The following is a 13,034-nucleotide window of genomic DNA, read 5'->3' as shown; positions in this document are numbered from 1 at the left end:
AGGGAGAGAGTGAACAACTCTGTCTTAGCCCCTTTGCCATTGGAAACTCCTCCGTTGGAACCCCATTAACCAACACCGAAATCGAAGCTGTAGTAACACATCTCCTGATCCAACTAATCCAAGTAGAGCCGAATCCCATTTTTTCCATTACCTTGAACAAAATAGGCCAATCAACAGTATCGTAAGCCTTCTTGAAATCTACTTTCAAAACACAACCCTTCAGCCCTTTCTTCCTCCAATAATCTATACCCTCGTTTGCAATTAGAGAGCAATCCAAAATCTGTCGACCGGGAATGAAAGCAAATTGAGTCGGGCTTATGATATCTCCTATACAACTTCTAAGCCTTCTTGAGAGACACTTGGTTAAAATTTGTAAACTCCTCCCACTAAGCTTATGGGTCTAAAATCGTCAAGGCTCCCATTATTAGACCCTTTAGGAATAAGGGTAATAAAGGTATGATTAATACCATGCTCCCATTCTTTCCCCAAAGAGAATTTGTGAAAAAAAATCCATAATGTTATCCTTTAGCACAGGCCAAAACCTTTTGAAGAAACCCAAATTCAATCCGTCCGGTCCAGGAGTTTTGTTACTATCACAAGACTTTAGAGTCTCCCACACTTCCTCCTCGGAAAAAACCTTCTCTAAAAGACTACTTTGCTCGAAAGAGATTTTAGGGAAATGCAACCCTATATCTTCAACCTCCAGTGTAGTCCTCTCATTGAATATATTAAAAAAGTGATCTTTTACAGCAGTTTTGATAGCATCTGGGTCTCTCGTAAAATTCCCATTCACCTTTAAAACAGTCAATGCATTTTGTTTTCTCCTCACCGAAGCACAAGTATGAAAGTATCTTGTGTTACGATCACCATCATTCACCCACCTTTGTCTAGAATTTTGATGCCAAATCTGCTCCTCAATTCTATGAAGTCGCCACAATTCTCTTCTACACGTATTTAACTCATCAACAATCTCCTGAATCGAACTGCCATGCCTTTGCTGTGCTACCACCTCGAGCTTTTGAATTTTATTTTCTCAGAAATTGCATTTCCCGGAAACTTGCTCTTCTTCCCTGCCCACTGTTTGATGGCTAATTTAGAGTTCTTCAAAATACCAAGAATTCCTGATTTTCTCTTGCGCTTCTTGCAATCTGTAATTGTTTGACAAACCATTTCCTGGAAACCATCTTCCTCCATAACATAATTGTATAGTCTAAAAGGCTTGTTTCCCCAATTTACACCTCCGTTTTGTAACAATACAGCATTTTGATCTGATATAGACTTAGGAATAAGTGACTGAATAATCTCAGGAAAAGAAGCCAAGAATTGTCCATCCACCAAGAATCTGTCCAATCTAACAAAAGTGGGATCATCATGGTTATTACTCCAAGTAAACCTTCCCCCCTCCAAAGGCAGATTAATTAATCCTACAGACTGAATAAAATGAGAAAAAATCCTCATTGAAACTCTATTCTGAGCTCTACCCATCTTCTCATCTTCACACAAGTAAACATTGAAATCTCCAACACAAACCGGCAGATTCTGTCCCGAAATGAATTGACTGAGTTCTTCAAAGAAACTTTCTTTTTCCTCCTCCACAGAAGGACCATACACATTAATTAGGACACTTCTGAACTGATTAAATCTGAATTTTCCTGTAACCGCAATGAATCTTCTATTTATGCAATGATCTTCCCTCTCAAACACTTCATCATCCCAGCAATATAACAACCCCCCTGAAGAACCAATAGCTGGCGATTCAACAACCCCTTGAAAACCATTTGACCCGTTTCTTCTAAGAAAAGACCTTTGTATCTTCTCTGCTTTGGTTTCTTGAAGCCAAAGAAAAGAAGGATGAGAGTTTGCGACTAATCTCTGCACCGCTCTTTGTTTTTCCTTTTTCCCCAAACCCCTTATATTCCATGTGATTATGGCTAAGTTTTTCTTCATATTTGATAACTGAACAATCCCCAAAACCCCAATACGACTCTCAATTAGCCATATTACAACCTTTCTCTAAGTTAATTATTTTTTCCAAAAAAGCTTCCTTCCCCTGCTTGAAAGAAATACCCAAAATCTGACTGATTTGCCATGTAGCGACTGCTTCATCTAAGAGGTCTGAAAAGACTGAAGAAGCTGTTGTAGAAATACTGACTTGATCTACTGCTTCCCTAAACAATAATCTTTTAACTCTTCTACTGGTCAATCGGGAATTGGATAGAAAAGGTTGTTTATCCAAATCACAGCCTATAGACTCTCCATCTATACCTTCACCACCAGATTTCAGGACTGAATTTGGAATCTCACAATCTAGTAAATTAAGCCCTCCTATTTTAGAACTCTTTGCTGATTTTGTTTTTAGTTTTTGCAATATTGGGTTTTTTTTAATCTATCTTGTTAATCCTTCATTTCTTTCTTTCTTTTGTTATATATTAATCCTTCATTTCATTCTGTTTTATTTTTACTTTTCTCTTAAGTTTCCCTGTTCTCTTTTTTTTTTATAAGAATTTCAGGCCTCATTAAAAACCTCCTTCTTGATTGAATGTGCTTGTAGAAAAGCTCCTTAATCAGCGAAGGAGGAAAAGAGTGCCTTAGGATATTATTGAACACAACAATAATATACAAGATACAACCCTATAAGTAAAGTAAACAGACAGGTCAACACAAGGCAACCTTGTGACCCATAAACATCAACATTTAATCAACCAATTCCTTCTTTAGCTAAGGCATCAGCCTCTAAGTTGGCTGTCATGCTTACCCATCTAACCATACCATCGAACATATTAAGCCAGTGAACAATGTCTCTAACCAAATAAGCATAAACATGAGGACATAATTCAGCCCCCTTAACCCAATCCACTGCCATCTTGCTGTCACTTTCAATAATCAACCTGTCTTTTATCCTCGCTCGAAAATCAGCATAGAACAGTAGGCCCTTTTGAATAGCTTTTAACTCCATAAATGTTGGAGGCCCCAAATCTACAGGCTCCTTGAAAGACCCTAATGTAGTTCCAGAGGAATCTTTTAAAACTCCTCCTAAACCACTCTTCTTCCAATCCTTAGTTGTAGTTGCATCAACATTAATTTTTACAAAACCCATAGGAGGAGGATGCCACGGAATAGAAGACAATCATATTAGAATGGATGGAACAAACGTCCCCTAAGGAGGGGTCTGAAATGAGAGTCTTTAAGAATATGCACCCTTTTATTCTTCGCTAGGAACCATGAAGCAAGCCTAAACCTTGCTAGAAAGAAGAATTCAACCTCATCCAACTTCCCTCCTTCAAAAACAATTGAGTTCCTCAATTTCCAAGTAGTCCAAATAACTACCCCTGGAATGAGAGACCAAATCGGAGAATTAGTCTTCAACGCATCCCAATTCAAGAGAAAACTTTTAGCATTATAATGAAAAACAGTTTGAATCTTCCAAAAGTTGAGAAATTTATTCCAAACAGCCCACACCACTGAACAAGAGAAAAACAAATGTGAAGGAGACTCTTCTTGCATCATGCAAAGAGGGCATAACAGATTCTGAATTCCATCTATTCCTCTTTCCACCAATTCTGTTTTAACAGCCAACCTCCCTAGAACAACCTGCCACAAAAAGGACTCCACTTTTGGTGGCAACTGACCCCTCCAAACAATCTTACTCCAGAAGTAGGCCTCATCCGAACCTAAAGAACCTGATGAGCATAGATTGATAGCAGATTTAACAGTGAACACCCCATCCCCAGACCCTTTCCAAATCATCACATCCGAATTATCCAAATTTAGAGCAAAAGCCGAGATGACAACCATCAAATTAGCCCACTGCTCTATCTCCCAGTCATTTAAATTCCTATGAAACTGCACATTCCAAATCCAGCCGAAAGTGCTATACTCCCCAAACTCAAATAATTTGCCTGTTTTGTTAATCGAAATGGAAAACAATCTAGGGAAAATTAGTAGAAGTGTATAATCCAAAGCCCAAATGTCCTGCCAAAAATCGAATAAATTTACCATCTCCAACTAAAAAAGAATACAAACTTCTCAACTTTGAGCCAATAGGGTCATCTTTAAAGTGGTTATTAACCACTGATCTCCAAATCCAAGATACTTTGTTTGGAGTCTTACTATCAAACAATAACAAAGAAGGGTCCAAATTATATTTAAATAAGATCCCTCCAGACAGACCCCCTTTCATTGCATACCTCCAAGTCCATTTTTCTAGAAATGCTCTATTCATCAAATTTAGATTCAGCACACCCAAACCCCCCTCCATCTTTGGTCTGCATACATTCGGCCAGCTAACCCAATGGATCTTACTTTTTTCAACACCCCCTCCCCATAGGAAATTTGACATCAGTGAATTCAGGGTTTTAAGAACCGAAGCTGGTATCTTAAAAAGAGATAAATAATAAATAGGAAGCGAACATAGTACCGACTTAAGCAAGACCAGTCTCCCTGCTAAAGAAAGAGAGGCAGCCTTCCATCCTGTTAATTTTTTAGAAAAATTACTGATTACAGGATTCCAAATAGCAACAGAATTCCTAGAAGCCCCCAAAGAAAGCCCTAGATATTCCAACAGAACAAGTATTAGCCCACTCATGCACATCCTCATTCAAATTCACACCAAAAAGCTTGCATTTCCTCAAATTGAGCTGTAAATCCGAAATAACTTGGAATACTCGAAGCACCCTTTTTACATTTAGAATTTGCATTTTCGAAGCACCACTAAATATAATGAGATCATCCGCAAACTGTAAGTGAGAAAGATTAAAAGACCCCCTCTCCCCTCCCAATAGCCAATCCAGAAAACAACCCCTGTGAAACAGCCTTTAAAATCAGTAAATTAAGGAGTTCACCAATAAAATTATATAGCAGAGGGGATAAAGGACATCCCTGCCTAAGACCCTTTGCCATAGGAATTTCCTCAGTAGGGACTCCATTAACCAGAACAGATATTGAAGCTGTTGAAACACATTTTTTGATCCAGCCTCTCGACCTTGAACCGAAACCCATTTTCTCCATAACTAAAAACAGAATATTCCAATCCACCGAGTCATAAGCTTTCTTGAAATCAGCTTTGAAAACACAGCCATTGAGTCCACTTTTCCTCAAAAAATCAATTCCTTCATTGGCAATTAACGAGCAATCTAATATTTGACGGCCTGGTATAAAAGCAAATTGTGTGGGATTGATTAATATGAAATACAACTCCTCAACCTCCTCGAAAGACACTTGGAGAGGATCTTATATAATCCACCAACTAAGCTAATAGGTCTAAAGTCATCAAGATCACCACTATTAGAAACCTTAGGGATGTTCCCTTCACAAAACTGAGTAAGTTTGAAAGGAAATACAGCATTCTGAATAGAAATAGAACAGTTTTAGTTGCCTTCTCTCTAAAATTTAGGCATTTTTCAAAAATTTCTTTCTCTATCCCCTTCAAATCCTTTAGATGGCGAGTCAGATGAGAAGATCTGTTGGGAAAAATTGCTTTACAGTTATTATTTTCAATATTCCAGAGTGTCTTCATCATCAAGGTCTTAGGTTGTTGTTCGATAATTATGGCGAGATGGTCGATTCTTTCATCCCTTTCAAAAGAAGCAAGGGAGGAAGCAGGTTCAGTTTTGTCCGCTTTTCTAGATTGGAGGACGCGAGGAGGGCTATCATCCGTGCTGATAGATCTTGGATTCAAGGGAATAAGGTTAGAGTTTTCATTGGCGAGATTTCAACCTCGTGATGTTTTCTGGAGAAAAAAATTTTCTGGTTCATATTCAGCTGTGGTCAAGAGTAGAGAGGAGGATGTCAAAGAGGCGCCCATTATTGGTGTAGTTGACGAGGATAAGCTGTTTACTCTTAGAGATAGTTTGGTTGGTTGGTGCAGAAAATTTATAAAAATGAAAGAGTTAGCTGCTTTTATGCACAAGGAAGGCATTTTAGGCCCGAAAATTATGAGGTTGAGTGGTTTAGCAATTTTGATCATATTTGAAGATGAAGAGAGTAGGGACTATACTCTAAAAAATCAGATTGGAGCATTGAATAAATGCTTCGACAAAGTGGATTTGTGGTCGGAAAACTTTCAGTGTAGCAGCCGACGGGCATTGTTATCGTGCAGAGGGATCTCACCGTTTGTGTGGAGCCATTCAACTTTCAGTAACATTGCAGAGAAATTGGGAGCTCTTATCTCCATTGATGTAGGGACCTTAAATCCTGGCTCGTTTGATAGGGCCTTGTTTCAGATCATTACGAACTGCAAAGACCGAGTGGAAGAATCCTTTGTTTTGAAAGTCGGGGAACAGTCTTTTACAGTATTTGTTTCTGAGTTTGAACCTTGCTTTAGCCCAGATTCCGTCTGGGAAGATTCGTCTATGTTGGATACGTCAGTTGCCTCCCCGTTGCCCACGGAGTGGGTGTTTGCTACTGTCTCGTCAGTTAAGTCTTCCGAGTTGGTGGTAGATGCTGGTGCCGAGAAAGTAGGAGATGGTCCTTGTTCCAAAGAGGCACGGGCTGCTGAAATTGTGTCCCCGACAGTCCCGATAGCTGCGCATGGGTCTGATTGCAAGAAGAGAGGCTCCTTTAATTCTTTGGAGGTTGTTAGGGGGGCGCAAGTGGGGTCTGAGTCAGATTTGTGTGATGCTATCGATGACAATGTGCATGGGCATAAGCTGCCGATTTGTGCTAACCCGACAATTCGTAATGGGGCTGTTATGCTCGGTTCAGTTGGTCAGAGGAGTGCAGATCTTAACACTTTCGAGGGAGATAGTGGGTTACACGTGTGCTCAGGTTTGGATGTGTGTGGTGCTAGAGTTGATGGTGCGCATATGCTAGATGTGCAGCACATGTTTCTTGATGATAGTGGTAGGCGTTTGACTCCAACAATTAATGTTGGTTTACAGCAGACAAAGTTATTATTAAATAATAATAGGTTCATGGAGATTCCGAATGTGGATTTGGTTAGTGGGGCAGCTGTGCAGGTTTATGCATGTCAAAGTGGTGGCACTTTTCATGCCTTGGAGAGTGTTAGTAGGGCGCACGTTGGGTCTAAGGATGCAATCAAAGGTAACGTGAAATTGCCAGATGTGTCGTCCACGCCTACAGATGGATTTAAGGTAATGGTGGTACACGAGGAAGTGCTTGTTGGTCAGGGGATGCAGCTATCGAAATCCGAGATAGTGGATGGGCGTAAGAAACTAAGAGTTTTGGAGGAGAAGAATGTTATTTTTAGTTCTCTCCGAAATTTTCAAGAAAAATTTTCGGCCCACCAAAGGAAGTCTCGTTAGAGTCGAAGCAAGAGTTCTCAGAGAAAGTTGCATAGAGAGGAAGTTTTTTCTGATCTTGAAGGCTCTATAGTGGTTTCGATATCAGAAGATTTTGCCAGTGGGAGTTTTGGTATTTTAAGGCGATTCCTTACTTTTTATTTATATGGAGTTGGTGGTTCGGATAGTCTCTGTCGACAAGTCGAGCAAGAAGAGGCTGTAAGGCGGAAGAAGATCTTGTACTCTTATCGTGTGGAAGTTCAGGGCTTTTGTTTTTGATGCTGGCTTTTTTGGATTGAGTCAGCTGTGGTATTCGGCTTCTGTTTCAGTTGTATTGTTTTTGTGTTGGTTTTCGGGCTTAGTTCAGGTGTTAAGTCTGCCCAGACAGTTTTGTGAATGTTGTTGTAGCTTAGATGGTTTTCGTTGTGTTAGGGTTGTTGTATAGGGTTTTTTTTCTGGTTGTTTTTGGTTGCTTGTTTGTATCTTATGTTTCTTATGGTTAATGAAATCTTAAGGCACTCTTTTCCTCATTCCGCTGATTAAGGAGCTTTTCTACAAGCTCCTTTAATCAAGAAGGAGGTTTTTAACGAGGCTTTCAATTCCTATCAAAAAAAAAAAGAAACCTTAGGGATAAGAGTAATAAATGTATGATTAATACCATGTTCCCACTCTTTTCCCAAATAGAAGTTATTGAAAAACTTCATAACATCACCCTTAAGCATATTCCAGAATCTTTTAAAAAATCCCATATTTAGACCGTCTGGCCCAGGAACTTTATTCCCATTACAAGACTCAATAGAACTCCCCAAATTTCCTCCTCAGTAAATTCTTTCTCTAATCTCAAACTCTGTTCGAGTGTAATACTAGAAAAATCCAGCCCAATGTCTTCCACTTGAAGAGTAAACTGATCATTGAAAGCCTTGAAAAAATCTCTAACTGTTGATTTAATAACATTCGGATCATGAACAAAGTTGCCATTGACAAGAATAGCATTCAATGCATTTCTTTTCCTCCTAACTGAAGCACATGTATGAAAAATATCTTGTGTTTCTGTCGCCATCTTCTACCCACTTCGATCTTGAGTTCTAGAACCAAATCTGCTCCTCTATCTTATACAGCCTCCACAATTCTGCTCTTGATCTCTTCAACTCAAGTGCTATCTCAGAACTGTAACCAATTAGACCCTGATGAATATCCACCTCTAGCTTTTGAATTTTCGATCCAAGATCAGAAATCAAATCCCTTGGAAACTTTTCTCTCCTCCCTGCCCAATTTTTTATTGCCATTTTGGTATTCTTCAGTATGCTGAAAATTCCAGCTTTCCTCTGGTTTTTCTTACAATCTCGAATTGATAAGCTGATCACATCCTCGAATCCGACTTCATCCATTAGATAATTAAAAAGTTTAAAAGGTTTCTTACCCCAATTATCCCCACCATTTTCAATAATTACTGCATTATGGCCAGAAACAGACCTGGGCAAAAGAGATTGAGTTAAATCTGGAAATGCAGCTAAGAACTGGCTATCAACCAAAAATCTGTCCAGTCTAACACAAGTTGGTGAATCTTGGTTATTACACCAAGTATACCGACCCCCACTCAATGGCAGATCAATTAAACCTGTGTTCAGCAGAAAATGACTGAAAATCTCTACTGAATTCCTATTTTGGGCCCTACCCATCTTCTCGTCCTCATGAAGATAAACATTTAGGTCCCCTCCAACACAAATAGGATCACTGTAACCTCCATTGAACATACCTAATTCTTCAACTGAAGGACCATATACATTGATGAACCTACATATGAAATTATTTGCACGAAACCTCCCAGAAATAGCTATGAATCTACTGGAAACAAATTGATTATCCAACTCAAAAATATTGTCATTCCAGCAACTTAGTAAACCCCCTGAAGCACCAACCGAAGAGGACTCAATACACCCTTGCAAGTTGTTTAAACCACACCTTCTAGAAATAGATTTTTGAATTTTCTCCAATTTAGTTTCCTGTAACCACAAAAAATGAGGGCAGTGATAATACAGTAATCTCTGCACAGCCCTTTGCTTCTCTTTTCTACCCAAACCTCTGAGATTCCAAGTCACAATAGATAACTTTAACTTCATCATATAAAAAAAAGGAAAAAAACCTCCCTTAATCTTCCCCGAGAAATCAACCTTCCCTGAGAAATCAATCATCCCTAACAATCTTCGAGCCATTATCAAGACTAATAATTTTTTCAATGAAAGTCTTCTTCCCTTCCTTGAAGGAAATACCTAGCAACTGACAGACTTCCCAAGTTGCCATGGCTTCCTCCACCAATTTCAAAAACCGAGGGGAAAAGACAGTTAACATATTAACCAGGTCCACAGCTTCCCTTGTTAAAATTCTTTTTTCCCTCCTGAAATTCCTGCAAATCTATGAAGCAGAAAGTAGGATTGATGTCCGGTCCTCAAAATGATTATTACAAAATAATGGAACCAATGGTGTATTCTGCTTATTAACATAACAAGAGACATCAACATCCTGTTCAGTTCCCCTGTTTTCGGAAGAAACCTGTTGAATAAAACCTTCAGGAGCATTTTGATCTTTATTCATAAAACCTGACAGCCACTTTTAGAATCCTCCTTCCTCGAGCTTAGCCAAATTCTTCTACCTCTTGATCTTCTGTAGACTCTTGAAAAGCGATCGCTGATCCTCTTCCCACCAATATTTTTAATTGATAAACCAGCTGAAACTGGAAAACCCAGTTTCCATCGAATCTGACTCTTCTTAATTTCTGCACAACCATTGTGAATTACTGAATTTCTTCCCCTCTCAAAAAGATGAAGCGCTACACGCATGAAGGCCCACTTGATTAACATCCTTAGCCATTTTCACCTTCTTTAGAACAGCTCTATTTTTAACTGGAACTTCATCCCTCACTAAAACTGTATGTTGCCCTTGTAATTCGGATTGAGTCTGAACCTTTTTTTGATTTACTGGCCTGTTCCATTTCAACTTTACAGCAGGGCCTGCTGGGATAATTTTAGTAACAGGAGAATAAGACTCCCAATTAGAATCCAAATGGGTTGGAAGACTCTGATCCACAACCTCTCGCAGCCCAAGGCCCGCATAATCCCCACAAGGATTTAATTCAAATTCAAATTTGTCTGACACCCCATTATTATTGGGCAGAGTGTCAGACTTCTTTTTCAGATAAAGTTCCCCTTCTTTTGACATCCTCCTTTCTTGACTATTCTGAAACCACGTGTCAACCTTTGACCGAAATCCTTCTGCTGAGTTCTCTCTATTGTCTTCTTCCTTCTTTGTGTTTCTACCATCACCCCCCTTTGAAACATCGCCACTGCAGCTGCCATATGAAAAATTCTGCCTCACGTCTCCATAAGCTTCAGAGATAGGTTTAGAGCTGGAACCCACATTAATTTTAACTTTAAAGGATCTGCCATAAGATCCTACAATAACAGATTCTTGTACATCGAAAGGGCTTGCAACCCTCAACAGCATTCTGGCCGAAGAGAAGTCATCTCTATTTCTAGTTTCCTCCAGGATGCTAACAACCTTTCCCCACTTACTACCAAGCTTTTCCAGAAAAGGTACACTCCAACTAAGAAGCGGTAAACCAACCAGCTCGACCAAGCAATAAGCCAAAGGGACTCCATCTTCACTCAACAATGGATCTACCCAATCAAACCAGCAATAGAGTTTCTCTCGAAGACTCGACCATGCCTTTAAAAACTCTTCATTTGTATTGAACGTAATAATACTGGCGTTCCTGACATAACCCCACCTTACTATCTTAACCTGGAAACCCTCCTTTGCCAAAGCTCTCATCACCATATCAGGCTGAAATGGATCTTTGATAACCCCTGTTAAGGAGTTTTTCACCCAGCAAAAATCATCTGATGGGATGTGCATATCCCATACATTTCTTATTCCATTTGCATTCTTCTGACCTCCCCTAATCACCAATCGTTCTGGATTCAAACTCCTACTATTAGCCACATTCACAACCTCCTTATACGATCTGTCATCTCTCAAGCTTCTCGGCTTCTCCAGCTCATCCTGCTGTCTACCAAAAGCCTCTCTATCTAGCTTAATTCCTTCCAACTGATTTCTTTGTACCTCTGCTTCTCTTCTCCTGCCCCTCGTGTACTTTGCAACCCCCACTGAGACTCTCATCCCGTCAATGAGCATTCCGTTGACATTCTGAACTGCTCTTCTGCAACCTTCCTCCTTCACATATTGCAGAAAAGCAAACGTGGATGACTTATAATTTGGTTTAACCATAAAATTTGGAATAAAGACCCTCAATATTCTTCCATAATGGTTGAAAATCTCTCTTAACTCACTTCTATCAACTCTCTTACTAAGATTGTCAACAAAAACAGTCCATTCCTCACCGGTGAATGAACGACCAAAAGCACTCGCTCTCTTTCTCTCTCTACCTTTCTCACTCATAGTTCCTCTCCCGTTTAGATTTAAGATCTTTGGTTTAATCTGCAACTTATTATTAATTTATAATAATTGCGTCACTGAATCTGGGATTTTTTTCTTGGCTTTTTTTAGCGTGAACTTGGAATCTTTGTTTCATGTTTTAGATGTGTTGAAATATTGCTGGAATCTCTAGGACCATGTCAAGAATGTAGGAAAATATTTTTAACCAAAAGAAAAAGAGAATTTAGGAGATTAGATGTCCAAAGTGGTTTCTCGGATTTTCTATTCAGTATAGTTTATTTGTAGGCAATCTAATCACAATCAAAATGTAACAATTTGCAAGTTTTCTATTCCAAGTTTCTCGGATTTTCTATTCAGTTTAGTTTATTTGTAGGCAATCTAATCACAATCAAAATGCAACAATTTGCAGGTTTTCTATACCGAGTTTCTCGGATTTTCTATTCAGTTTAGTTTATTTGTAGGCAATCTAATCACAATCAAAATGTAACTCAAAATGTAACAATTTGCAGGTTTTCTATTCCGAGTTTCTCGGATTTTCTATTCAGTTTAGTTTATTTGTAGGCAATATAATCAAAATCAATATGTAACAATTTGCAGGTTTTCTATTCCGAGTTTTGGGACACTACACAGGACAACCTCTCCTGGGAGCAAAAGTTGTGGCTGCTCTTTTGATGTTTGCAACGGTTTCCGGTATTTTAATGGCTCTTTTTCTGAACACAGCTGGTGGTGCCTGGGATAATGCAAAGAAGTTTATCGAGACCGGAGCTCTCGGTGGTAAAGGCAGTGATGCTCACAAAGCAGCAGTAACTGGTGACACGTAAGTTCGTTTTCCCTTTCCCTTTTCTTATATTCTTGTTCTTTTCCTTCATAAATGTAGGAGATATGTTGCTCCGACTCATTCAACGCTCGTGCCTGATAGTATGATGATATGACATCTAAGTATTCTCCAAATATATGGGAATTTTGATCATATTCATGTCAGGCACATATCCGTATCGGATACTCACACCCGAGTCTGAGTAACATAGCTCTCGGATGATAGGCCTAGCAGAGATAAGGCAGTCATAAAAATAAAAGTGTTAAAAAAATAAAAAAGAATAAAGGAGGCATAATTGGAACATGTGGGATTGCAGTGTGGGAGATCCATTCAAAGACACAGCTGGACCTTCACTTCATGTGCTCATAAAAATGCTTGCTACCATAACACTTGTAATGGCACCTGTGTTTCTCTGAGACTTATATTTGCTTTAATGTATATCATGGGCACCCATTACCTTTGAGTTAAGGTATTTTTGCTCATACATAACAGATTGATAGATAGATAGATAGGTATTTTGATGTATG

General features: G+C 39.1%; 1 protein-coding gene and 1 long non-coding RNA gene across 2 annotated transcripts in view; one reads left to right on the top strand and one right to left on the bottom strand.

Annotated features, from left to right (window-relative positions):
- Window positions 1-11,996, bottom strand: part of LOC120217853 — a 25,740-nt gene extending 13,744 nt beyond the window's left edge. The window contains exon 1 of the long non-coding RNA XR_005525197.1: window positions 11,809-11,996. This is a non-coding gene — a long non-coding RNA (uncharacterized LOC120217853). The remainder of the gene's footprint in view (window positions 1-11,808) is intronic.
- The window catches only part of LOC120217851 (pyrophosphate-energized membrane proton pump 3-like), a 23,988-nt gene extending 10,954 nt beyond the window's left edge, over window positions 1-13,034 (top strand). The window contains exons 5-6 of the mRNA XM_039214881.1: window positions 12,288-12,507; window positions 12,824-13,034. Coding sequence (XP_039070812.1) covers window positions 12,288-12,507; window positions 12,824-12,923 — 320 coding nt within the window. The 3' untranslated portion in view covers window positions 12,924-13,034. The remainder of the gene's footprint in view (window positions 1-12,287; window positions 12,508-12,823) is intronic.

The sequence above is a fragment of the Hibiscus syriacus genome, unplaced genomic scaffold (genome assembly GCF_006381635.1).
Source record: "Hibiscus syriacus cultivar Baekdansim isolate YM2019G1 unplaced genomic scaffold, ASM638163v2 tig00110190_pilon, whole genome shotgun sequence".
Lineage (NCBI taxonomy): Eukaryota > Viridiplantae > Streptophyta > Magnoliopsida > Malvales > Malvaceae > Hibiscus > Hibiscus syriacus.
The sequence above is the reverse complement of the archived record's forward strand: the minus strand, read 5'-3'. Positions and strand labels throughout refer to the sequence as shown.